At 29.8% G+C, this 27,447-nt stretch overlaps 4 protein-coding genes across 5 annotated transcripts; 2 read left to right on the top strand and 2 right to left on the bottom strand.

The window, feature by feature from the left end:
• Positions 1-103: 103 nt before the first annotated feature.
• Positions 104-7,489, top strand: LOC130899064 (YEATS domain-containing protein 4). Its single transcript, XM_057808797.1, has 4 exons — positions 104-300; positions 356-637; positions 752-941; positions 7,114-7,489. Exons 1-4 carry the CDS (start codon positions 253-255, stop codon positions 7,275-7,277), a joined length of 684 nt encoding a protein of 227 aa, XP_057664780.1. The 5' UTR covers positions 104-252; the 3' UTR covers positions 7,278-7,489.
• On the bottom strand, positions 2,604-5,065 carry LOC130899061 (uncharacterized). The gene is made up of 4 exons (XM_057808794.1): positions 4,719-5,065; positions 4,012-4,356; positions 3,309-3,708; positions 2,604-3,044 (listed from the first exon to the last, which is right to left on the bottom strand). The coding sequence occupies exons 1-4, from the start codon at positions 5,001-5,003 to the stop codon at positions 2,860-2,862; spliced, it is 1,215 nt and encodes a 404-aa protein (XP_057664777.1). The 5' UTR covers positions 5,004-5,065; the 3' UTR covers positions 2,604-2,859.
• LOC130899058 (coatomer subunit gamma) lies at positions 7,487-18,497 on the bottom strand. The gene is made up of 14 exons (XM_057808790.1): positions 18,178-18,497; positions 17,991-18,121; positions 17,710-17,890; positions 16,545-16,758; positions 16,308-16,437; positions 14,060-14,417; positions 13,592-13,792; positions 13,347-13,503; positions 12,132-12,375; positions 10,817-10,970; positions 8,764-8,996; positions 8,234-8,438; positions 7,914-8,174; positions 7,487-7,722 (listed from the first exon to the last, which is right to left on the bottom strand). The coding sequence occupies exons 1-14, from the start codon at positions 18,209-18,211 to the stop codon at positions 7,592-7,594; spliced, it is 2,634 nt and encodes an 877-aa protein (XP_057664773.1). The 5' UTR covers positions 18,212-18,497; the 3' UTR covers positions 7,487-7,591.
• LOC130899062 (uncharacterized) lies at positions 18,381-27,388 on the top strand. Of its 2 annotated transcripts, XM_057808796.1 has the most exons (9): positions 18,558-18,679; positions 18,840-18,937; positions 19,182-19,322; positions 20,877-21,003; positions 21,680-21,730; positions 21,857-21,992; positions 23,671-23,900; positions 24,753-24,845; positions 25,112-27,388. In XM_057808796.1, exons 1-9 carry the CDS (start codon positions 18,604-18,606, stop codon positions 25,138-25,140), a joined length of 981 nt encoding a protein of 326 aa, XP_057664779.1. In that variant the 5' UTR covers positions 18,558-18,603; the 3' UTR covers positions 25,141-27,388. The 2 variants fall into 2 exon arrangements, with proteins under 2 accessions (XP_057664778.1, XP_057664779.1); XM_057808795.1 differs by lacking the exon at positions 25,112-27,388 and having other exon boundaries at positions 18,381-18,679; positions 24,753-24,886.
• The last annotated feature ends 59 nt before the right edge of the window (positions 27,389-27,447 follow it).

Below are 27,447 nucleotides of genomic sequence, written 5' to 3'. Positions count from 1 at the left end.
AAAATTCCGCTCTTTCAATACTCACTTTCAAAAATACATATTTGTTCCAATTGTGGCCAATCACCACAGAAATATACTTTGAAAATCTAAATGTGAATTTGTCTATGGCGTAAGAGACTTATGACTGGTTGCTATATCAAATGAGTTTGTATAAATATAACCACAAAATTTAAATTTTTTAAATCGTATACAAATTTTGTTTACGGCATATATTTAGTTAAACTAATACATGGTTTGAAAATTTAAAAAAAAATGAGTTTACCCACTGATTTTGGTCCAGATTCTGGAGGTAGAATGAAGGTATATATTGCAATTGAATAAAATTAAATACAAATTATGTCAATCTGGGCTTTAGGGTATCTGCATAGTAAAACCTATAGTATATGGGAACGTGGCCAGGTATTTTGGGAAAAAACGTGAAGAAGACGGTCACACACATCAGTGGACTGTGTACGTAAAACCTTATAATAATGAAGATATGTCAACCTATGTAAAAAAAGTTCAATTTAAACTACACGAAAGCTATGTAAATCCAAACCGAATAGTTGTTAAACCACCTTACGAACTAAGCGAAACTGGTTGGGGAGAGTTTGAAATTGTAATTAAGATATATTTTCATGATCCAAATGAACGACCGGTAAGATATATTTCCCTATTCTTAAATCTTCAAATATAAACTGCTAACAAACACTATAGTAAAGCAAAACTTAATAAATTCCATTTCATAAGTGAACAAACTTATTTGTTCCAGGTTACAATGTATCATATACTAAAACTCTTTCATTCAAGTAGCACCCAAGACATTGGTATCGAACAAAGCAAAGGTTTAGTATCAGAAAGTTATGATGAAATCATTTTTCAAGATCCAACACAGTTAATGCATCATTTGTTGACTAACACAAAGCATTTGACTTTAGCAAGATGGGAACATAATACAAACTGTGAGTACACATTTTTATGTTGAAAATTGGTTCTAAGTTTTTATGATGGTTAACTTCTGATACTCTCTTCAAACAAAATAGACTATCACTTTACAAACGTAATTCAGAATGCTCTGACGAATAAAGAAAATGTAATATGTGCCTTCTAGTTCATAGAAGGCGCCTTTGACAATTCTACACATGAATCTGTCAAAAGAAAATTAGACAAAAGAGAAAGATATAGGACGACCTCCACATGGTTGGCATCGCCACTAATGTGGAGTTTAGTAGTAAATGATATAGTTATCTACGCGAGAGGGAGCTTTGAGAATACACTCTGTGACAGTTCAAAGAGGACTCAACTACACAAAAAGGTGGTGTCGATCAGTGAGACTAAATGTCAACCTAAATTGCCTTTACTAGGGAGAAAAAACTCAAACGAATCAAGCCAGACAGGCTACCCACTGAGTGGAAAACAGAGGGGGAAAGATCTGGGACTCGATTGTAAACTCCTCAGGAACAAACTTCGCAGGGAGGAATTGGGGTTGTAACCCAAAGTTCCCACTGTGGATGTACCCTGCAATCGTGAGACCAATCATCACTTATAAGGCAGTAGTTCGGAGATACTTGAACTACTACTTTCACAAGGAACAATCTCTCAAAAGTACAAAGACTGTCTTGCTCATGTGCAACTGGGGCTATGATATGCCCACAGCTGCAGTAGAAGTGATTCTATAAATCTCCTACCTCTCCATTTAGTATTGGAAAACATGGCGGAAAAACGGCACTCAAAATATTCACAGAAGGAATTAATAAGGAAAAACGTGCTTAAAAAATGATCAAACCTGGGACATGCCTCAAGACAAAATACCAAAAAAATTTAGCTTTGAGAAAAATTTAATCTCAATATTAAGCTGTCGAAGCAAGTAGGATCAAAATACCATACATAGAAATTGAAAAATATGTCCATCCAGTTCACTTTATATAGGAACTATTACAAACAAGAGATCATCATCCTGTCCAATAGTCAAGTAGCCATTAGAGCTCTAATGTAATAAAATCTAAACTAGTTTGGGAATGCCTCAACAAATGAAACGAGCTAGGCAAGAGAAATGAATGGATTCTGAGACACACCGGAGTGTAGGGAAATGAAATAGCTGATAAGCTAACTAAAGCGGGGCAGGCAAGTCATGAGACCCGAGCCTTCAGCCACTTAACAATGGAAAAAGCACTGGAAAAGAATGTAGATAGGACCCCTACAGGGGACGAGACATGCAACTACTCTCCTGGGAAAATATAATCAAGTTCTGCTGAATGTATCAGCCTAAATAAGAGCAACCTATAAATACTAACAGTAGACCTGACGATGCTAGACTTAGTAGATAAAGCAGGATGAATCTTTCATCTATATTCTCTCAAAGTGTGGGACACTACGAAACTCTTGAGTACACACACACACACACAAGAAATCTTGAAAGTTTTACTAATTAATTTGATAGTTCAAAAATTATATGTTAATTGCGTTATCATATATATAAAGGTCAAGTTACAGGGGAAAGAAGAATAACCTTCAATTGAAGTAATAATAGTTACAAAACCACCTGTATTATGTGTTCTATCTTAGGTAAAAAGAAGACATCATTCTCTCGTGGTTTTTTAAGAATACAGTGAAATAAATTGCAGTTTTGTCAACAATTTAATATGGTTAAAATTAAAAAATATAAAAATCAGTTTCAATGAAAAATAGTAAATTTTATTAAATGATATTCCAAATGATGAATTGATCTACACAATGCATTTTTAAAACATCATAATCAAAGACATCAATTCAAAAGTATCAGCTTGTGTATTCTGTATTTAATGCAAATATTTTTATTGTTCATTTGGGTATCAAACCTAATAGTAAGTGACATTTCATAAAACCAATCTGAAAAAAAATCTAGCCAAAAAAATCTTTCTCTTTCAACATATCTATTTTCAATTCATCCAAATGCAAAGGTTCCATTCTAAAACGGGGATTCAATTTTCTTGCTTTAATTCTTCGTTTGAATTGTTTTTTTGTGTTGAACACTTCTTCCAAATTCAAATATCTCTTCAGTTTACGTTTGCCCATTATATTTTCGCCTGAAATAAGAACAAAAAATTTACTAAGTTATTTAAGCTACTTTTTATTGCACAATATGTTTTGCATTTTATTTTATAATACAAATTTATCCGAAGTTGGAATTTCTGAAACTATATGTTATATTCATACTGAATTAGTGTTTAATGCCACTATATCAATACTCACAAAAAGTTTCAGAATAGTGTAATTGTGAATATTGATGAGGTGTTAGTAAACAGTGTTCAAGAAAAATATGGTTTTGTCACAATAAAAATATTACTCACCTTTTGGTTGTTCAAAAATCGTTTCCAGATTGTTGAACTTGTTTACGCTCTTGTCTGTATAATATTTCAAAATCTCAGGACATTCATACCAGTTGTTTTCAAATGTTAATTCTTTACTTGACATTGTTTCAGATTTCTTCTGTTCCTCATTAGATTTCTTTATTTGACAAAGTTCTTCATTTGAAAGATGTTCCATACTTAGAGTTAGATTACACATTGTATTTATATTTTCCTCAGTTTTTGGTGGTACTTCAGAATAATCTTTTTTGCTCAAAGACTTTCGAGTAACATTCTCCTTTCTCCAAAATTCAAATTTGGATTGTTTGATATTAATTTTGGATGTACTATTTGTAACTACTATTTGATTTTTCTTCATGTTTTCTTTGGTTGAGTTTTTATTCTATATGAAAAGAAGAATCTATGAGACTAAAGTCTATTGTTGGGAAGAATTAACTAAATAAATTAATGTTAAGTTAATAGTTAAATCATTAAAATTTTCATTATGAAGATAGTTGGGAATATTATACTTAATCACACAACTTTTTGTCTTCAAATTTATTGTTGTATCAAATCTAATTTTTGATTCATAAAATAAAAAATTTGTCTTGTGCTTAAAAAATATTACTCAATGAAGGAACACACATTTCATCTGCCCCTAATCACACTAATTGATAAATTAACTTATATAAAAAAAACCCCTTACAGTTGATTTTCTCGATTTATAATTTTTAACTGTTTCATAGTGTATCTCATCCTCAAAATCTGCATGTTTCTTATGGTAGGTGACATTGGTTGAGACGTTTTTATATTTTTCTTTATCATCGTTTAAATAATTTTCTCGAACCATTGGCTTATTTGATATTTCACTCAGTTCTTTATACAAATTTGAGTATGTTCCTTCCATGGGATCTTCTAAGGAGTACCTCTGATGTTTTTGATCATTTTTCATTGGACATTTTCTTTTATGATACACATGTAGGTGAGTTTGAAATTCGTAATCTTTTGTTGCAACATGTTCAGCTGTATTAAAATTAATATCTCTCATTGTCTAGAAAAAAAAAAACAATGAATTCACACAATGTTAGAAATATAAATGATTGTCATATATTTAATATTGATAATATGATACTTCACATGCCATAGGTATAGTTTTGTTTCCCACAGTTTATACTAGAAGTGACTGTTTTTCAATAAATATCCAATATTTTCTTATTTTTGTAAAACTTGATATGGAATAGATAATTAGGATTGAAAACGAAAATATCGCTTCAATTACATCCTGCTTCTAATAGAAATTGAAAACAAAATTTGGATCTTTCCGAAACCATAAAAAAAATTTAGTCGATATTTCGTTCTTAATATATGAAACAATAAGTGAAAATGTTTGTTTCGAAATTTAAGGTCACTCACCGATGTAATCGAAATATCGGTATAAGAAGCATTTTTTCGTTTAGTAGATTGCAATACAGTTTTTATATCGTCACTTGATAAATTTCCTGAAATTAAATCTTCCACTGAAGCTCTGTGCGCGATAATTTTTCCATCCTTTTTGCAGGGTTCGAAAATTCCTGAATATCTTTTTTCACGTTTTATTCTCGTTTCGAATTTTTGATTTTGGGTGGAAAGGGGTGAATTGATTAATTTCGTGTTTTTTGTCTCATACTGAATTGTCATTTGGGACATTTTAATTGACATTTTCGCTAAATGAATACCAGACAAAAGAATTTACAATTCAAAACAAACGACACGTCATTATTGCAAGAGACAAGTATTGGATGTGTCTAAGCGCTCCATTGGACGTATATTTAATTATGGCTCATCGTAAACGCTCATAATTGATTTTATATTCATTATTGACTAAATAAACAGTTGGAAGATTTACTATTTTTTAAATAATAATATATGATACAGGTGAAACTTTGAGTGATACCATTTCCATTTTTTCAATTTGCGAATATCCCTTGCTGAATTTATTTCAAAAATTTATTACAAAGTATTCAAATCGATACGGGGTAGACATGGCTATATTTCCCTACCTGTCCTGTTGCTTTGTTTTGGCTTTTTACACTGGATTTAGGAATCGGAAACGAACTCTCTATACCATTTTTCCTTTCAATTACCAGCCAATTCTACAACTATCTTTTTGTAGACTTTGACTTTCGTAGCAATAAATCTAATGTTTTTTTAAACTTCAATTAACCTATTTGCTCAGGTTCTCAAAAATTTCGTCCAAACTTCTGTATCTGTCCCGTTTAATAATAAACACACGTTAGTTTAGCGTTTTCGAGGTTGTTGAATTTATTTATCGAAGTTCACATGTCAAAAATTGACGTCAAAAGTTGACTTCCGGTTCGACTTTTTGAACTGGAATTATGATGTAAGCGAAAGGTTTTATTTTGGGAAGCCTATTTTTTGGAAAGCTTGGCTGAAGAGAGGAAAGACGTACAGTGAGACAAAGATTAAAATAATAATTGTTTCAATGTTTTTACCTATTCGACTTTAATTTATATTCGAATTAGAACCTGATGTTAAGCAGATTGAGAAACGGATCCATTTTTTTGTTAGGTTAACTTCAGCTTCGATTAGGTTGGATTTACCATAGCGTAGGTTAGGTTATCTTAATTCGCTGATAATTCAGGAAAATGACACTTTTCGTAAATTGAGATGTTTTCATAAATGAACTTCAGTTTCATGTAATTTATAAATCTAGTTCAAAAAGCGAAATTAAGATAATCTAATAACCTATGCTAGGGTGAATCCAACCTAAAGTTAACCCTAAACAGAAAATGGATCCGTTCGATATAGAGTTACTGCGACCACGAAATATAAGTTCAAGATTTATTCATCAGCACTTATTAAAATAGTAAAGGGTTACATAGAAAGAAATCTGAATCGAGTAATCACGATACGCATATCCAGTTCTAAAAGGGGTAGGGTAAATATTTAGAATTGAGGCTCCAGGTAAAAATCGCTCTAAAAACTATTTCCTAGATAGAATTAGATAAGTGAAAAAGAGGATGGAAGGTAAAGCAGGGGCGAGTGTTTAAAGGCAATAAATAATTTTGTAATTATCAAAGTATTTATTTCCTTTAAACACTCCTCCCGCATTACTTTATCACTTTATTTTTCGAAGTTAAGCTATACCTACACCTAAAAATTGTTTTTTTTTATATTGAAGCCCCATAAAACATATCTCCCCCATTTTTAATTATCAAATTCTACCTATCAAAATAGTTTGCAAGCGGAGAAAGTTTTTTTGGTGCGACTTAACCTAAAAGTCGTGTTTTTTTCGTTGGAACCCCATTAAATATGTCTCTCCACCTTCAATTATCAAATTCTACCTAACAAAATTTTACAGACGGGCAAAAATTTTTGGAGCGGCCTAACCTAAAAATCACTTTTTTTTTTCGTTTCAACCCCATAAAATATGTCTCCCTACTTTCAATTATGTAATTCTACCTAACAAAATAATTTCCAGTTGGGGAAAGTTTTTTTGCATGCAGCCCCAATTCTAAATAATTTCCAGATATTCAAACAACTAATAAGATGATGGCAAAGAGATAGGCGTACTATAATTCATGCAATTAGCTATTCACAGCTATACCCCCTCAAAACATTGCGAATTTGTAAGAACCCTGATGATTATGCATTAAAGCCCCACAAATCAAATAGTATCATTTTGTATGTCATTTTTGAGACCTTCGTAACACCAACACCTCTATTGACAAATTCAATCACGGTAATCCTCAGTCACTATTGCTAAATTAAAATGCATTTAAAAACATTAACGAATTATACTTTTTAGTTGAAGAAAAGAAAGAAAAGACGTTGAAAAATATCCTAGAGGCCAAGCAGAAGATCCGGAATGAAATTGGACTTTTGAAAAATAAATTAAAATTGGCGAAAGAAACCATTTCGACATTCAAAGAGGAAATAGCGAAAGCGCAAGATAATCAATTTTTAGTATAAACAATATTTTAAAGTTGTTAGATTATAGCCTTAACAATATTTAGTTTTCCTTTTTTCAATCAATACTTGTTTTTGTCTTTTGACCCTTATATCTTTATAGTTCTTTTGTGACCTTGTCTCCATCAACTAATATAGTTCTTCCACTTTTTATATCTATTTTTGTGATTTTATAGAATTTAATGGAATGAGAACAATAAAACTTCAATATACTAGTTCTTAAAATATATTTTTATAATAAAAATTTAATAAAACAAAATACATATACATTTTTGCAATAATTATTACAAATTATTATAAATACTTCAAGTGATCACTTAACCTACAGATGAAGTTATTAGCTCCGCTACATCTGGATCAGGTGATCTGACAGTTAGTTGCATGGTCACGCCATCTGATAAAGCTAGTTTTGCTCGAACTAAAATATCAATACCTCCTCTGAATACACCTGAAAATAATTGTCTATATCACATAAAGTATTATTTTACTCCAAAAAAGAAATAACAACTTTCATCCAATCATATCTTAGATACTGTATTTATATTCCCTCATTATCTGACATTCCCAAGAAAATTTGATAAACATGGAATTTTGTGGAATTGCGTCGATTTTTGATTTCATCAAATTTATTTTTCTCACCTGCAAGTAACAATGTATGTGTAGATTTTCCTTCCGGCACCTTATCAGTTCTTTCAGCAGGTTGCAAGCCAAGGAACTGTATAATGTTTTTAACTGCATCATTCAAAGAATTCATCGAGCTTAACGAGTATGTATCCTCTTTTTCTACACAAGTCGAAGCAGCTTCTTCCCAAGCTGCCGCCCAATTAACTTTAGAAATTTTCTGAATTTGATCGCCTAATGTTACTTCAAGATCTTCTAGTATGTACTCATCATCGTATCCTGTTGAATAAAACAGTATCTTGTAAAAAAAATATGTAAAGTGAAGAAATCATTTGTACCTTCGTCAGAGTCTGGTACTCCAGTAGCGGGATCACAGTCTTTGACAATAAATTTCAATACTACACCAAAATTTCCAACACAACTAGGTAAATCATCGTGAGGGAACTTTAGAACTGCATATGTAGTACCCATTTCATTATAATGTAACTTTTCACAAGAGATTTGAGCCAATAATTCGAAACCTTCGCTAGGTTCTAAATCCACCTAAAAATAAGTTTTTCTTAATACATATACAACACAAATACCAATGCGCGTCCAGACAAACAAAACGTATGGTGTTAAAAGTGTATATCAGATTTGTGATAACATAATCACAAATCGTTTGCTATTTTAATCCACAGTAGATAATTAATTTAATAAGAATGACTTATACTTGCTTTTAAATTTTTTAGAAAGGTGAACAAATTTGTGACAAAAAAATTTCAATAATGTGAGTCAGGTAGCTAGTAATTCATACATTAATCAATTACATTTGATCAAACCTATTTATAGTTGAATAAATAGAGATAAAATCTATTGTAATACTAACTCTAACATTTTCCAATAGTTGGTCTGCTAAAGTGTTCAGACAATCAAATTGAAGGACCACATGATGGGCAAAACAGTGCTTAATACACCTGACATAATACTCCGTTTCGGATTCAGTAAGTTCTACAACTTCAGAACTTCTAAACAGTGGACCAAGTTGTTGTATGCCAGGAATAACAGAAAGTTTTTCTGCAAAGTTTTCTTCACGTGAAACCGGAGCTGGACGAATGGGACCTGTAGTTAAAATTTGATTCATATTATGTATAAAAGATTAATAATAAGACTATGATCAATCAACTCATTATGGTCACTGAACTAATCCAAATTACTAAACTCCTGGACAAAATTAACGCATCACTCATATTTTTCTTGATATTCTTTATTTATTGATAACTTACTGGACGACGAGTAGGCCATGGACCTTGTTTGACAGTAACAGTTGTTTTTAACTCAACTATAGTATCACAGTATCATTTTCTTAAAAAGTGCTGATTAAAGCAAAGTTTCTGTTAGAAGTAAGCTGTTGATAGTAATTGTTTTTATTACATGCATGTTTGGAAGTTCATTTGGGAGTATATAAAGTAAAAAAATGAACAACAAAAGAAATTTGACCATGGAGGAGGCACTACGAGCAATGACTCTCCTGAATGAAGGATATTCAAAGCGACATATTGCTGGTTTGTTAGGAAGACATAATTCCAGTATCAGTCCCATAGTGAGGCGACATATTTTTATACCATGAAAGACCTGGACAAGGGCGAAAACGTTGCACTAATTAAATTGATGATCAATTTTTGAAACAACGTGCTCTCAGAGAGTTACCAGCAATCTATTAAAAAATATATTATCAGATATGCGAAATATCTGACGTTTACATGAAGCAGGGTTAAGCAACAGAAGACCAGCTAAAAATCCCTTGCTTACCAAAGAATACAAAGTTCAGAGATCAAATTTTGCAAGACTACATCAGAATTGGACCATCGATGATTGGAAATGGTTTCTGTTCTCCGATGAAACGACGTTATCCTTAAAGCTCCAGATGGACGTGAGCGTGTCTGGCAAAGGAAAGGAGAAAAGTTTGCCAGCTGTAATATCTCTCCTAAAGTGCCTTTTGGTGGTGGCTCAAAAATATTTTGGGCAGGAATTTGGTTCGATGCTCGTACGGAATCGGTCCCTATACGTACGAGTTCTATGAATGCCCAACATTATTGATTAACATGTAATACCTTTTGCCCCGTTTGTAGGGCCTATTTTTTTATTCATGCAGGACAACGCTTGTCCTCACGTGGATAGACAGGTTATTGGCTACTTCCTTGATGTCAATATCCCTTTATTAGAGTGGCCACCCAACACTTCGGATATGAATCCAATAGAATATCTATGGGTCTATCTCAAAAAGAGGATTCGAACTCATAGTCCCCCTGTTTCTAATCACAACCAATTCATAGGGCTTTTGTCGAACATTGATATCAAGCATGCCGCCACGTATAAATGCAGTGATAAGAAGTAGAGAAGGGCCTACACTGTTTAAGGTTGATTTATATGCATTTATTTTTTTTTTCTAATTTGGAGCAAAAACAAACTTTTATGGAAAAAATGAGACAGATTAAGTGTTAAGGTCATATTCGACTAATTTGTAGGTGTATTATTATTTCAATGTAAGTTTTATTTTGTGTTTATATTGTGAATATTTAGATTAATTGAAGTGATGCGTTAATTTTATCCGGAGTTTACATTTAGTTGTTAGGTATAAAGACTTTTGATAGTGTTTAATCAAGAAAAAAAATTAGTCATTAGTTTTATTAAAGAACAATCTGTGTATAAAATAATGGGACTAATTTAATTGTGTGTAAGGAAAAGGACTCTCTATTGTATCATTATTGGTGACATGGCAACTCTGTACCATCAACGATATGTGAAATTTTTGTTTTTGAACAAAATTGTTTTCATTTTCAACTTAAACAAAACTATTAAACACCAACAAAAAATATTTAAGGTGGTACAACTGATATAAACAATTAATGAAAGATAATGAACTAAAACATTTTCCTTACCTTGAGATGTGAGCATACCTTCAGGTTTATGCTTCACTTCACGTTCTTCTATTGTTGTAACAGCTGCTAATGGTACCGATTTTATGTCAAATGGTTGGTCCATAGGAGTTTGAATATATTCTCTTAAAGAACGTTCTAATGCAGGAATTGAAACCTAAAGAATCAAGCAACTTTTACATACTATCATTAATGAATTAGATATATAAAAATTTTTTTTGAATGATAGTTTTTCTAAGAATAACATCACTATGACACTTCTGGGAGAGTTTAATTCCAGATTTCAGGAATTTTTTTAGTTGGATTTTTTTATATTTTTTGTGAATAAAATTGAAAATTATTACCAAATGTGTTACATTAAATTGGAGATAACTGTAGAAAATGATAATATTTAAAATTACACTTAATGATGAAATGTTTTGGAATTTGGCAGATAAAATATTGGCCCATTATTAAGAAAATATGTCTCAGAAATACTTTTTATTGTGCTTTGACATTTAACATTCATGATTGTCTATTTTCTCTTCTATGAAAACAAATACTGTTCACTTACGACTTACTGATGCACATTTGGAACATTAATTTAGACCTAAGACTTCAACCTACATTTGGATTATTAGAAGTTAGCCAAGATGTTCGAGGTATTTAAACAGCATTTTGATACAAAACCACAGGAATAATATAAGAGGTGTGGCTATTAAAGAACGAGACTGGTGATATAAAATATCACACATCAACATTACATTACTCTAAGTGAATCTTCAATTGTTCTAAACAGTGCAAGAAGTCGGTCAATTTCTTCAGAACGCACGTCGCTTTCTCTTTCACAGACTCAAATCTTATTCTTTTCGATGCAGATTTGATTCTTCTCATGTTATTACATTTTCTAAAATGTTTGAGTAATTTTCAATCGCATTCAAAGTGGTTGATATGTTATCTCAAGTTCTAACAGACCTATTCCTTTGAAATTTAGTGCAAATCGGCGTCTGCCTTGGATTGTGAGAAATTTCAATTTGGAGTATTTTTTAAAAATTCGGAAAGGTCAAAGAAAGATCACTACAAGGGCTGAAATCATGTCAACCAGGGTGCACCGTTTTTTTGTATTCCCCAATTTACTGGCCTGTAATTTATTGAAATTCTGATTTTTTTACAATTTTGTTTCTATTCTCAAGTCAATAAATATCATATAAAATATGGATAGTTAAATGCTTTTAATTTTTTTGTTAGTTTCAAAAATGCCTAAAATTTAGGCTTCTAAACCAGAATACCCATTTAAATGTTAACACTGACGATTACTGAATTATAGTCAAGTTCTTACTTGCAATGTATCCAAAATATAATTATTGTAGAGGCTCTTATCATTTTTGTTCAATATATTGCTGTAATAGGTAGCCCGATCTCTAACTTCGTCATCTGAATCCATCTGACATCTAGCCAATAATACTTGTATATTTTCTAATAAATCCGGACAAGAAGCTCCAAATTGTGCCATTGCCGAAACTGCGGCAGCTCGTATTGAAGGGCATTCGAGAATAACACGGTTATAAATAAAACGAATATATCTGTAATAAAAAAAAGGGTTTATATTGATTTTCAACAGTAGTATTTAATCTAGCTTTGGAAGGTATAATAAGAAGAACCAGTATCAACAGAAAGGGCATGATATTTAACAAAAGTCATCAATGCTTAGCTTATGCTGATGATGTGACGTTGATAGCAAAAAACAAAAGAAAACTTGGATAAATAAAAAAACTATTAATAGCAGCAGAAGAGATAGGCCTACACTTCAATAATGACTAAGCAAAGTTTATGGAAATAAAGAATAAATGTGGAAGCAAGAAAAAAAACAATTTCAAAGTACATAAACATGATGGGACGTTAATAGAATTCTAGGAAGTACAAAATTTCATTTATTTGGGTGTACTAACAGAGAAGATAATAAATGCCAAGAAGAAAAGGGAATTGAACTAAGAAATGTTAAAAATGCTGTGTAGGCAGTATTAGAAGAATATTAACATCGGAAAAAGAAATTCAAATCTATGAAAGTTCGAAGTTTTAAGACAATTTTGAGAGCCGCCCCGACACTAGCCTGTGAAATCTGAATGACGACAAATAAAACCAAAAAAAAAAAATGGAAATCTGGGAGAGAATAATACTAAGAAGAATTTTTGGAGGAAAGCAGAGTTAGGATGGGAAAGAAGATCAATCCATGAAATTTACACACTTTTCAATTAGTCACCAATCAGCGCGTTTATAAAGACAAGAAGGTTACAATGGCTAGATCACTTAGAATGAATGGACGAAGACAAACTCTTGAGACGAGTTGCATGGAAGATACCAGAAAGAAAGAGAAAAAGAGGTAGACCAAGAAAACTGTGGAGGGAAGTAATGGAAGAAGACCTTGGAGAGAAAAACATCCTGAGCTGGAGAGAAAAAGAGAGAGAAATTACACCTCTATGGGCTTAAATTCATTTTCTCTTATACTGGTGAACTTATTTTTATTCCATTTTATTCCAATTGCTAATTTAATTACCTAGAAGGTTGTTTAGTTTTTGGTCCTTCTTTTCCTAATAAATGTAAAATTCTTACAGCCAAAGATACATGTTCACAATCTTCAATAAATTCGCAAAGATGAGCCAATCCAGCTTCCTTAGCATCTGGATTATCTTCAATAATCGTGATTATAGTATCTAAATGAAACAAATAAAAATTATGTAATTTGATAAACTGTGAATAAATGAGAGAAAATATGTTTGTAAAGTGTTTCAAAAAATTTACCTGCAATAGAAGCTTTATACTCCAAGCCACCTTCGTCTCTTAGCATAGCCGAAAGAAAATTCATTAGAGAACTGTGCTTCCTTGGGAATTTTAGAGCTAGAGCTTTAATTGCATGTACTACAACAACCTTAAACTCGTCACTGATTTCTGAAAGGAAAGTGGCTATCTGTTTCATCAGTCTCTCAACAGAAGATTCAGCACCTGAAAATGAAATACTTTACATACTTCCATTTTTAATATCACCTCATAAACGTTATTTATGTATATTTATTGTATGTCTATCTAACCAAATTTACTTTTATCCAAAATAATCCTCATAAGGGAACTAGCATCTTTAATAAATAAATAAATTTTAGATAAAGATGAATTAATCCCATCTAATATATGTAATTTACGTTTGACAAGAGAGTTCTGGAACCCTGTATAATTAAGATATTTATATATTTGTAAAATAAATGTGATGGTCACCTGTTTTTAGAAGAGTTGTTATAGCTAAAGTTGCAATTGATCTGTTGGTATCATTAATCATAATTTCCAGATCTATGTTACAAGCTGTAACTGCGGCCGGATGAGAAGTTGCTACTTGATTTAAAGTACGAACAGCAGCAAATCGAAGTGTAGGTCTAGGAGAACCACAAAACAATTGTAGGACGCTCACTGCTGGTGTTAACTCCCGATTAGTTGTATGTTTCAAGTTGACAAGGGCATGTGCAGCTTCATAAACTACCATTTCTGATTTGTGTCTGAGACAGGAAAGTAGGTAGTTGCAATATGGTGAATCATTGGTAGAATCTTCTTCTTCTAGTAGTTTGGCAGTAATTCTGATCTAATAAAAAGTGGTTATGTTGATTATTGGATGCTCATAATAATTAAAACTGATATTCAACCATTCTTTAAAAGCAAAGTGGAGACAAAAGAAGAAAAAAGAGAGTAGGAATATCAAGATTTCTATTGCAAATTATACACAAAAGCTAGTAAATATTGTAATATAAATCAAAATATATTTAAATGCTGTTCTTAATCTAATTTTTGTAAGAGAAATAAATATAGGAAAAATGAAATTGCAAAAATATATAATGAGTAATGCAACTATGTAATCAATATTGTATTCATATTATGGATGTCAATATCATGAAAATCTTTTCTGATGATACAATATTGCATCTCAGATGCTTGATTTCAAGGATGTTCATAAACAACAATTTAAGATTTGAGTATAATTTTTATACAATAGATGTTATCTCATAATCAAAAAATAAAAAAAAAGTAAATCATAAAAATTAGACAACTAATAAGAGGGAGGAGGTGTATATAAGCACAGATAGTCTGCTTGTATGGTGTAACATGCCGTTTGGATTGTTAGGTTTTTCTTCAAACATTTGAATATTCTTTTGTTCACATATTGTGGCACAGTGGTCACTTCTGATTTATTTATTCTAAAATTCGAGTTTTTAAAGAAATTAATTTGTTATTAAACCTCCCAATTCATTTGAGAAATTTAATAAAACCTCTGAAAGTATTTGAATTTGTCCTATATCTATTTACACTTCAAATCAAAGTAAATTTGTGGTGATTTTATCCATTATATTCGCTGGTAAGTTTTTCTTTACTTTTTTATTGTGCTCACAAAAATTCCAGTTATCCTTATGGATTTCCTTTTGTTTTAAGCAAATTTTGTATGATAGTTTTCATATAAATTCGTATTTTATATTTAGTTGGGGACCAGAACAAATAAAACAAATTCCTGTTTGGTTATATTTTAAAAAATATAAATTCAGTTTCTTTATATGTTAGAGTATAAGCTTCTTTGATTCAAATCTGTTCTTTCTACTTGCTCTTTCCTCAATAATTTCCATCTGTGTTCCCTTTTCATTTCTCATTTTATTTTTTTCCCAGTTCTACAGCTGCCAGGTTGGTGTTTCAACCACACCCAAAGGACTCAACCAGTACACCACATGAAAAAAATTCAGCTCAACTCCAACACCTGGGTATCCAGTTGAGGATGGCCACCAACCTGCATTCCTCTAGATAAGTCCCAGTCTTATCTTTAATATGCATATAAATCTGAGTTTATTCTAATTTATAAGTGCTTTTAGTTGTTGTGCTCTTTTGGATACGCAGTTAATGCGAATTTATTATTTATTCAATAAATTTGTTTGTTGCTGAAACTTTTTTTATTGTTCTTGTCAATAAATATTAATTTGGATAATCATATCTGGTGATAGATTAAGATTAATTTTGTTTAATTTTTATTTGTAATTCAATTAATAAGGAGTATAATAGCTTTTCCGCTTATTTTTTATTAATTTTTAATGTCGTTCGTTAAAAAGCTGACGTCCAATTTAATATTACTTCTTCACGCCATCTGAGTACCAATTATTTATATACATTAATTGAGGCCAAATAGCACTTCCTGAGGAAGTCTCCTTTCGGGGAATTTAAGGTTACAATGGAATTGCCTTAGTGGTTCCACTGTTGGGAATCTAGTAAAAATAAAAAGAAACACTCATTAAAACAGTGCAATAGTTAAAAAAACAAATTAGTGACTTGGCTGCTGAACCTTCTGAGGCTGTAAATAAAATGGAGGTAGACATATATAGATGAATCTAATTTTCCTTATTACATTGTTTAGCATTGGTTTGAAAAAACACAAGTTCGAATTCCTGGTAAATATACCAAAATAAATTACTATATAAAATTTCATATTATTACCTACCAGCATGCACATTGCATAAGGACTCCTCAAAGTAGTTTTTGTCAATTTGGCTATTAGCTTTGTCACAGCTAATCTATCAATTTTTCTAATGCGATATAAAAGCCCTAAAGCATGATACTGCACCATAATACTAAAAAAAAAACAAAAATAATGTGATATTTTGATACAAAAAACCAAAAATGTAAAATTCAGATAGCAGTTGATGTGATTTTCATCTTAAAATTACAATTTACTCACTTATCACTATTGACTGCTTCTTGTGCTTCATTCACCCATCTTTTTACAACTTCTGGTGCTAATTTGCCCATATGTAGTGAACTTACTAGTGCAGCTGAGCTAACTGCTGAATTTTTATCTACTATAGCCTGTTTCATATATCTTTCAATCGCTTGTAGCATAGTAGCATCTGTAATACTGCAAAGTGCCCTAATAGCTGCTGCCCTATACATATCTAGCAAGAATATCTAAATTAGATCAACAAGATATTTTAGATTAATAACTATAATTAATCATTTTTACCTCAGCAATTTGAAATTAATATTTAGGGATTCCACACAAGTAATGAGAAGGGTTCATTGGGATGAATATAATACATATTCATTCAATGATATATTAAAATCTATTAATGTTATATAATATTATGGGACCAAACAATATTAACAGACAATGAATATATGACACAATAAAAGCATTGCAACATATGGCAGGGAAGTTAAGCAATAAAACAATACAGGATAGACAAGATAAGAAATAATGAAATATGAAATGAAAATAATTGGAGTCTGACACACATTAATCAATGATATCAAAATGAACAACAAATGTGGTCATGTACAAAGAATATCTGACAACAGAATACCTAAACAAGTCCTAATGTAGACACCACAAGGAATGAGGAGAAGAGCAAATAAGCTGGAGACAGGGCATAGATAAGAAAATGCAGGAGAGAGAACTAATAGAAGACCTATCTAAAATTTTAAATTTGAAGGGGAAAAATAATAGTCACAAATAATATCTGCAATGGCGTCAAATATAAGGTAGAGAAATATCACATGATCAAATCATTAATTATTAGGTTAAATATAATTGTTAGCTGTTTAAACTTTAGCTTTTATATTTCTCCAATCAAGATAAATTTTAAATCATATTTTATTCATTTGAACCAAAAATCAAAGTAAATTAACTCTATTTATTTATTTGTAAAGTAAAACAGAACCGAAAATTTATATCCCAGTTGCTTCTGCATTTTGAAACTAGCGTCATTAGACTCAATGCAGAAAAAATATATCAATTTCATCTACTGCCCGCCGCCCAATGTCAACATTTATATAAAAAATTAGATAATAAAAACAATAATAACAAATATACCATTACTTAAAATGTTAATGATATTAAAATTTACCTTCCTTGCCAGTCATATCTTTAGTTAGACTGGATGTAACAATTATAACATCATCAGCAATTGAACTAAGTTCTTTGATTCCCAAATATACCATTCTTCTTAAAATCACATCTTTAGACTGAAATAACTTTGTCATAGCAAAGAAGACATCTGTAGCTTCTTTAACGCTCAATGTTTCACCCTAAAAATAAAAATTAACGTCGTTTAAAAGTACAGTCCTTTGGTACAAACAAAATATGGGATCACAACCTGACGTTTTCAAATTTATAACAAAAACTTACCTGATTCAATATGTATAGCAATTTGGTGAGGATAGGTGTACATTTTCTAGGGTTTATACTGGTTTCATTAAATATTCTGGCTTCTTGTAAAACTGTGGTTTTCTCTAGATTTTGAAAATTACCGGAACCACCTGGAATAAAAATTTTAGTACAGTGTGTTAATATTACTTATAGGATAATTTATCACCATCATCTCCATGATCCCGTTTAAAGGAGCTCATCTTTAATAAAAATTGCAAGTTCAAATACTTGGACAAGTTTCTTTACACGTCACGTCGGCTAATTGTCACAATAAATGTGTGGCAGCTGATACAAGGAAACAACATTAGAAAAATAAAATCCCAAAATCACTTTTAGAAAATTTTCAGCAGCCTGTCAATAACTTTTCTTATTGAGTGACTATATTGCTAATATGAATTATTATTACTACTTCTGACTATAAAATAGTAATGAACTTTTAGACATTTTCAAGCAAGGAGTTTGTTTAAGGTACTCAGCTTGAAAACTGCCTAACAATGATTTTCCGTATAGCCAACAAAAAATATAATGCCAAAAGTAACTACACAATCAATTACGCACCTGTCACGCACAGGATAAAAGCATAACATTTATTATGTCATTGGGAGAGAAAACAGAAATGTCTCGCACGTTTAAATTAGCCCAAAAATTTAATTGTTTTTATTTGTCAGGTAAGTTTATTCATAATTACCTATTTTTTAATTGATTTTAATGTCTATTTAAGTTAAACAGTAGATCAAATCCTAATTTTAAACCGTCTATGGCTTTACTATTGATCTATTCAAGATACACCCATAGAAACTTTGTTAATATCTCTTTTAAATCTTTTAGGATTGAAATCAGCAGAATGCAAACCATTTGTTATTGAAGGATACCAGGTTGGTTTGGTTAGACCCGATGTTATGAAACAGCTTTTGAGATATCCAGAGGTAAAACATGCTAATCAGTTTATGAATTTTAAGTAATTCGGTTTTTTACATTTTTAAACTATTTTAAATGTTTTCGACGGTATGTATGAATACACTTACTTTCTGTTAAAACTAAAAACAGAAAATTTTACCAGTAGTCTTTTTAAAGTACTCAATAAAAAATGGATGAATAAATATGATCTTATTTTAAATGATATAAATTCACTCTGTATTGTAATATTTTTCAAAGTTAATTTCACTTTAGGTGTTTTCCGTTTCTTCAGGATGTGTAGAACTGAATCCTGCTTTTAGAGACTATGAAGAAAGAAGCAACCGTGTTGAAAAAGTTCTTAAAGAACTAAGAGCAGAAAATGTGTTTATAGCCTTAAAAGGCTGGAGAAATGAAGTGAGTATATCTTTTCTAATAATTTGATTTTAAATTACATACATAATTTTTTGGTATCTATGAATATTGAGGTGCTTTAAAAAAATTATTTTCTAACCCTCATCTTTTCAATCATGTTTCTAATGAATCTGAAAAAATACTATTCATAAAACATGATTCTAAGGGGTTGCTTTTTCTATTTTAGTTTCTCATTTAATTAACATGGAAAAAGTTTTATTTTCTTTAATTAGAAATAACACATAATTAACATAATCAATTTCTTAAGAAAAAAAGTCGAGTCTTTGAGTTTTACAAAACTGTAAAATACAGTGAGATTATCTTTAAAATGAGACTACTTATAGCTCTTCAAAAATTACTAAATTTTGAAATTTGAAAAAATAGCTTGCAATAACTTTTGTTGCATAATTTGTGTAGAAATTGCTGTCAGTATGTAGCCCAGGTGGTAGCACTCATAATCATAAGATAAATGAATAAAATATATGATGTAATCATGGAATATAATTTTGTTTTATATTACTTTATATAAATGATCCAATGAGGCACTTTGAGACAATGCTGAAATATGTCAATGTTTGTTCTAAGTGGGACATATTTTACGATACAGATACCTCATAAAAATTTATGATTTCTGTATATCCTTAAAGTCAAATATTAGGGCTTTCTGTGGTGTACTCTGCATACTTGATTCTATTATTATAATGCTACATTTAACTAGTTATGCACAGAACATACAGAAAGTTCATGATAGCTAGTAAAAAGTGTACTATTTCTGTATCATTATTCCAATTGAGTTGAAAAGTTCCAGATTTCAAATCTTTTTCAGTCATAAAAAGAATATCTAGCACGCTTTTAAAATATAGTAAATTTCTCATGGACAGTGTACAAAGCTGTAGTGAAATAAAAGTTGATGTAATTTGCTAGTGCCCTAGTTTATCAAAGATATCTGTTTAATGAATAGAAAATTCAGTTCTATAAATATAATCAATAAACTTATTTATACTCAGTTACAAAATATGTATTTTTATTAATATGGCATGCCAGTAAATTTTATTAGGTGGGTGTTTTCAAAGATAACCTGGTATTTATTTATTATTATTATATACTTTCAAGTAAATATTCTCAGTGCCAAATTTTTCTTGCACAAGAATAAAATTTTATATTGAAGTGAAATTCAATTTATGTCTTTTAGTTTAACTTTCTAAAAACACTTTTGATTTGTGGGGTAGTGTTGATTATGATTTATTATTATTATTTGTATAGCAGTAAATAATCGTTATTCATGATACATCAAAAAATAAATGCATCTCTGTTTAACTGCTTACCAATCTGGTGTGACAATTTCTTTTAATTATTCTGGATCAGAATGGAACCCAAAAGCAACATATTGAACATTGCATTAATTTTTTTAGTCATCAATACATTTTACTGTAATTTTTTTTTTATTTTAATGGTTATTAAAGATAGACTCACTGACCAAGTTGACATTATTATATTAATTCATATGCAAAGAGCAAAGAGCAAAAATTCATCTACTAATTTTTTTCATATTTTTAGTGTTATGAGGTCAGAACTGATTTTAATTCTAAAAGTTTATTAAAAATGGATAGGTCAGCAACTTGTTTATTTGGAATTGCAAATTATGGAGTGGATATAAATGGTTATGTTAGGCATCCAGCATTAGGTAAGACATTTCTTACATATAATCACTGAGATATATTTATAAGAATAAGTTAATGTCTGAACCAATACTCATACTCTAAATTTATTGTCATGGATATGAAAAAGTTCAATGATTTATAAGAAAAAATGAGGGGTACTCCTTAAGTACCTCTACTAGGTAAATAATAATTTGCTGCATCATTATGAATAAAATGTTTTTTATTGAAGTTTATTTTTACACATTATCTTGATTATTGACATTCATTTTGAGTGTTTTTAAAAATCACTAAAGTCTTAAAGACTCAAATAAAAGACCCCAATTATTTGAATTATAATCCTATAGAGATATAAATATTTTTTTAATGTCTCTTGTTTTTAATGGTAGTCAAGTAAAAATGAATCTAAATTTTATGACATTCATTCAAAATCTTTTAAAGTTATTATTTATTGTAATGAAAAATAATTTTTCAAACACAATGTACTCTATAGCTATTGAATTTCACATATGTATTAGAGAATATTTTTGGGTGTCTTATTGAGACTAAATATTCTTCTAACTATTGCCCAAATTCTTGCGGTTTTATTATTTCTAGCTATTTTACAACAGTGTACAATTATTTTTTGTTATCTTTTGCACTTCTTCTGTTTTTCGACAGATTTCTTGTAATATGATTCACTGATTGATAAAATTATTTCAGGTCTTTGCCTTTGGTTCCAGAAACGGTCTTCTACAAAAGAAACTTGGCCAGGTAATTTTTATATCCAACTAATCTTTAATATAAACTTGATTGTGAATCAAGATTTTCGTTTTTGTTCTAGTTTGATTTTTATCAAAATTATTTGACAAACGTTTTCAACTAGTCTCATTTTTTTAGGAAAATGGGACAATATGGTAGGAGGTGGTTTATCAGTAGGCCATGGAATTTTGGAAACTGCCTATAAAGAAGCAATGGAAGAAGCATCTATACCTGTAGAATTATTAAAAAATGTAGTTAGTGCTGGTTGTGTTTCGTAAGTATAATTTTTTTATGCGTTTCATGTTTTCAATTTTTATTAACGAATTTTTACTAAGTTTTTGAATTAAATTAAATCTACCAATGATTTTTTAACAATTAATTTTCCTTTTTACAAAAGTTTTTCTTTATCAATTTGATTATTTATTCAACATGGAGTTGGAGTTGAATCTTTTTAATATATTAATTATAAAAATCTAGGTGTTTTAAAAACATAATCATATCAAAAGGTCTAAGAAATTGAAGAAGTAAAATATTTAATGACCTGCTACTACAACAAAATCACTCCTCAAAGTCTACTACTAGATCTTATACTGGGGGATAAACAAAATTTATTCAAAAATGAATGATACAAACTGCAAGAATTCACAGAAAAAAATAGTGTTTGAATTTACATTGACAATAGAACTTTTCACTTTTGGGGATGATGAACAACAGTTGTGAAGAATGTAATTTCTTCAGATATGTTGAGATTGTTTTTACACCAAAACTGATATTATCAAGGAAATACTACAAAATGAAATATTGTGATCACTACTAAAAATAATGGGATTACAAAATTTCACATCATCTATTATAAGATGTTTGCAATTCTTTAGACATTAAAGACAACAGTCTGAAGAATATAGCAAGTTGTACCAAGTAATAACTTAACTCACTTCATTAGAAAATAATATAACCAAGAACTATTTACCCACTTAAATATGCTATAGTGATTAGTAGATTAAACAAATGGAAATCAACTTTATCAGCATACCAAACTAATGTGATATAAAAGGTCACAAAACAGGTGAAAAAGTAGTGAAAGAAGCTGGCATTTGGCAATATAAATGTTGAACTACAACTTAAGAGCTATTGAGCACTACACTTTAAGACAAACAAAACACATAGTTCAAAAGACAATAACAATAAGTCAGATAAAAAAGCAGATAATTTGATTGAGAATAGGACACTTCATTTGAACTCTTCTGATCACCTACACAATTTAATACTTGTCAGAAATATGGAAATCAAAGAAAATAACCAACTTCTGATTGCATTAAGAATGTACTTAACAGAAAAAGATAATATTATCCCAAATTATAGGGAGAAAAAAAAGAAACAGCTATGCACACATATAATAAAAAATTCAATGATCCAAAATTATAAAATTAATTACCCAAAAGCTAATGCCTGAAAAGAAAATTATATTAACAATATTAAAGAATAATATAAATCTCTTTGTTATTCATTCTTCAATTTAATTTTGGAAAACTGTATTTTCATAACATGCATTATTAATACCAAAAAAGTTGATGTGCTTAAAATGTTTTGCATGACTGTACTGTCATATTGATTTTAACGGAAAAAATATTATGGAAAGTGTCTTTGATGATCTGTTGGTAAACGCAGTTAGATATGGTTATTACTTTGTAACTTACTACTATTTGTTAAATTTGATTTAGCTGAAGTCATTTTTAAAAACTCATACTTTATAACTCCATACTTAATCATCAAAATTCATCAGTTAACTGCAAAAAATTGCATATATAATAAATAAACAAGGAAGTTATACTTATTTCAAAGAGAATCTATGATAGAAATTATTCGATTATATAAAGAATGTTATTCGGGGAATTGAATTTATTTGGTTATTTTGAAAATTGTATTATACTTTTAGTTTCTTCTATTTCCAGATTTTATTTCGAATCTGAACGAGGTCTCTTTCCCAATACAGAATTCGTATTTGACTTAGAACTTCCTTTGGATTTTGTACCAGTAAATGCCGATGGTGAAGTAGAAACTTTTGAACTACTTACCGCTAACCAGTGCTTGGACAAAATCATGACTTCCGACTTTAAAACTACTAGCGCCCCCGTAGCTTTGGACTTTTTAATTAGGCATGGGATTGTAACACCAGAGAATGGTGAGCACATTATAAAAAATTCACTTGTTAAAAAGGCACTACTTTTTGGTTTGAACCTTTAGTCTAATAGTTAATATTATGATAGTAATTTGTAGGTTTTACTTCATTGTATATCTTATCTGTTTTTTTAATAAAAACACCATCGTTTGTCAAAAATTCAATCCTATAAACAAAATTAACGTTGTGTTGTTTACAAAATATACTATGCTACAAAATTAATACATAATTATGAATATTACAAAAATTAACTTTTAATTTTTGTTATTTCTGAATAGCTAGCTAGAATTAATAACAAACATTATTTAATATTTGATTTAATTATATATTGCTCTGATTCCTATTTTACATCTTTGAGGAATATTTAAATTCAGGTCTTTAATTGCATCTTAATCAAGCTTTAATTTAGGTTTCCAGTAAGACTCTACTTATCCTACCTATCCATATCATAACCCAATTACATTTTACGAAAAATCAACTGCAAAAATACGGTTTTTTATATATTCAACAAAAATAGTAATTCAAAACAATGAAAAGATGTGAAGAAATTCATTGAATTAGGTTTAAAAATTTTATTTGATATATTTTTTTATTTTAAAAAATCTGTATTTATTTTGTGGCACACTGTATATTATTTCCTAAAACCACGATGGTAATTCATGTCATTTAGTTAATCAAAGGAAGAAAAAAGTTTTTATTATTGTTTATATTATTCAAACACATCAAACTGATCTACGTTTTAAATACATTGAAATAAAATCTTTCCGCTCTAATGTATATGAGAATTTCATTGTACAAAAAACGATTCTCTTCACGTAAAACGAATGTTTGTTTAATTTTATCTTTTATTTTCAGATAAAGATTTTCTGAAAGTGGTAGAACTACTTCATGTGCCACTACAATCTATCTACAGTAGATGTTTAAACTCTATAAATATCAAGGAAAATGGTACTTCCTTTCATAATAATTCAAATATAATTTAAAATAATTAGGCAGTTTCTTACAATTTTTAATTTGGCTGTTAACTATAAAAAATTAATCAAGTTTAAACCGATTTTTCAAAATTTGAGAAAATCGTACATTTAAGACCTGGGATATATGTTTCAATATCATCGAAAAGTTGAAACCAAAATTCGTATAGATTTCTAATGTTTTATCATTCTGCTGTTTTAGATATAATTGGAACTAAATTCATTATTTTTCATTATGTTTAGGCATTCAAGAGTTTATTTGCGATCTTTAAATATAAATATGGGGTGCACCGATGGCAGGCTAAGGTCCACAAACCTTAAACAACTAAATCTTTGTGTAAATATTTATATTAGGATTTGTACTTTTTGATAATGATAACTTTACAAAAAAATCTTTGTAAATAAAATTTCTTATTGTTTTTTGAATACAAATTCTTTTTATCTTTATTTTGAAACAGCAGCACTAATTTTATATCACTGAATTATTATGCTGAATATAAAAACGATATTTTTTTCACATTTTATTTAATTATTTGTGTATTTGAAATTGAACATCACATTATGTACGAGTAATCTTCAACCTAAAAGTGTCAGAGAATATTTATTTCGTTTTATTGTAATTTCACACATTTCCAAAAAATATTCACTGAATTAAATGAAGAATTTATTTGCCATTAACAATTTTGGAAATTCCAACCACTAAGAGCATTATACCATTGATTATCTGCATAACAGTGACTAAATCTTGTAAACTCAAAAGTGCCTTTCTGGCTAGTTGGATAGAGCCTGGATACCAGATGTACCTAATATAGAAATATATATCTTTACAACTGGAATAAGAATTTTCGACCAATTAAGACATGTCTGTGAAACAGTACAATACATTTTTAGTTCTAAAATAGTTTGACAAACCGAGACTTGTATACATACGAAATTTATGAGGCTTAATGACTCAGCGAATAGAGGCTGGACCCCAGATCCACAGTAATAATGCTTATACAGAACATTTAATGCTAAATATTCCGATGACACCACCACCATATTTTTAAATTATTATCAGATTCATTTTATACTTCTGAGCTGAACTCTGTAACAAACTATTCATACTTCTAAATATCTGAAATATGTTTTTCAGAATTGATACAGAATGTAAAGTAAAAGAGTCGTCCTTATATAGTAACTAACCTTTTCACTGCTTCGGGTGAGGGGGGGGGGCTTGACTGTGCTCTTTGTGCTGGCATCTCCACCTAAACTTAGTGCTTAGTATTTCTACACCTATTTTGTCGTATTCCTTGTTTTAGATTTTCACTCAACCAATTATTGTGTCTATTAACATTTCATATTAATTGTAAAAAATGAGACTGAAATGATTTTACTTAGCTTGCGATTAAAAAATATTATAAAGCAAATTAATTATAAACGATGAAAACTTCATGAATGTTCTATTATAACCAAAGAGATTTCAGACTTCTAGTAAGAATTTTGGAAACTATTAAAGGTTGATTTTTTAGTTGGTGATTCTGTCTCTTACGTTCTTAATTTATTTATAACACTATACACTACACTTACTTGACCAAGTTAAATAGTTCATTTAAATTCTTAGATTTCTTTCTATTTCGGGCGCGTTTTCGCCGAATTTTAGAATTACAATATATCTAGGCAGGACCGGCTCTAGGGCGGAGAAACGTTCGTAACATTATGGTGCGCCAGACATTTGTCTAGACCTACTTAAGTGTGGCGTAGCACGCTGGGGAAGCTCTATTGGCTCGACTATAGGAGGCATCGCAGTGAAAAGTTTAATAAATAAAGTTAGAAATGCCTTAGTGGTTCAGTGGTACACAACAAAATTTTATACAAACGACTTTTTACAATTACAGGGAAAATATGTAATTAATGCGAAAAATATCTCTTTCTAGATGTACATTGCAGTTTTCTGAGTACCAGAAATACTTGAAATTTCGCCTTATGTGCGTTTCAAACTAATGCATTTGTAGGTCGTTGGAAATTTTCATCATATTTCAATATATGTTGATTTTTATAGGGAGATCATTGAAAAAATTTTGTTTTAGTTTTGATTCAGTTCCTAAGCATTAATACAATTAATAATTCAATTCCAGATCTTAAATTATCGAAATCTTTGTGGAAAACTGGTTCAAAATACTTTTTCTATCCATGTTTATAGTATATTATAAAACAGCCTTACAGTTTTGATTTTTTTTGAGTTTAATAAACGATCCACATTTTATCAAAACGTTTACATGGATTTTGAGAGCTTACCATTTTGTAAATTATTGTAATTGTGTATTTATTTATTTTACTAGAGTTTTTATACCGATTTAGCTATGTAGATTAGACTTGATATATACTCAGAGTATTATTTTTTATTTAAATATTTAAGAATATTTCAGTTCGACAGTACATTTGTGATATTGTTTGTTTTAATTTTTTTAGTGAAGTTTGTTGTAATAAAAAAATTATTCTGATCTATATATAAAATCACAATAAAAATCTTCCGACATTTGTTATTTATTTTATTCCATTCAACTATTAATCATCCCTTTTATTAAAATTTGTGATGG

Source organism: Diorhabda carinulata, chromosome 10 (genome assembly GCF_026250575.1).
Source record: "Diorhabda carinulata isolate Delta chromosome 10, icDioCari1.1, whole genome shotgun sequence".
In the NCBI taxonomy this organism is placed as follows: Eukaryota; Metazoa; Arthropoda; class Insecta; order Coleoptera; family Chrysomelidae; genus Diorhabda; species Diorhabda carinulata.
This window is presented reverse-complemented; position numbering and strand designations above follow the sequence as displayed.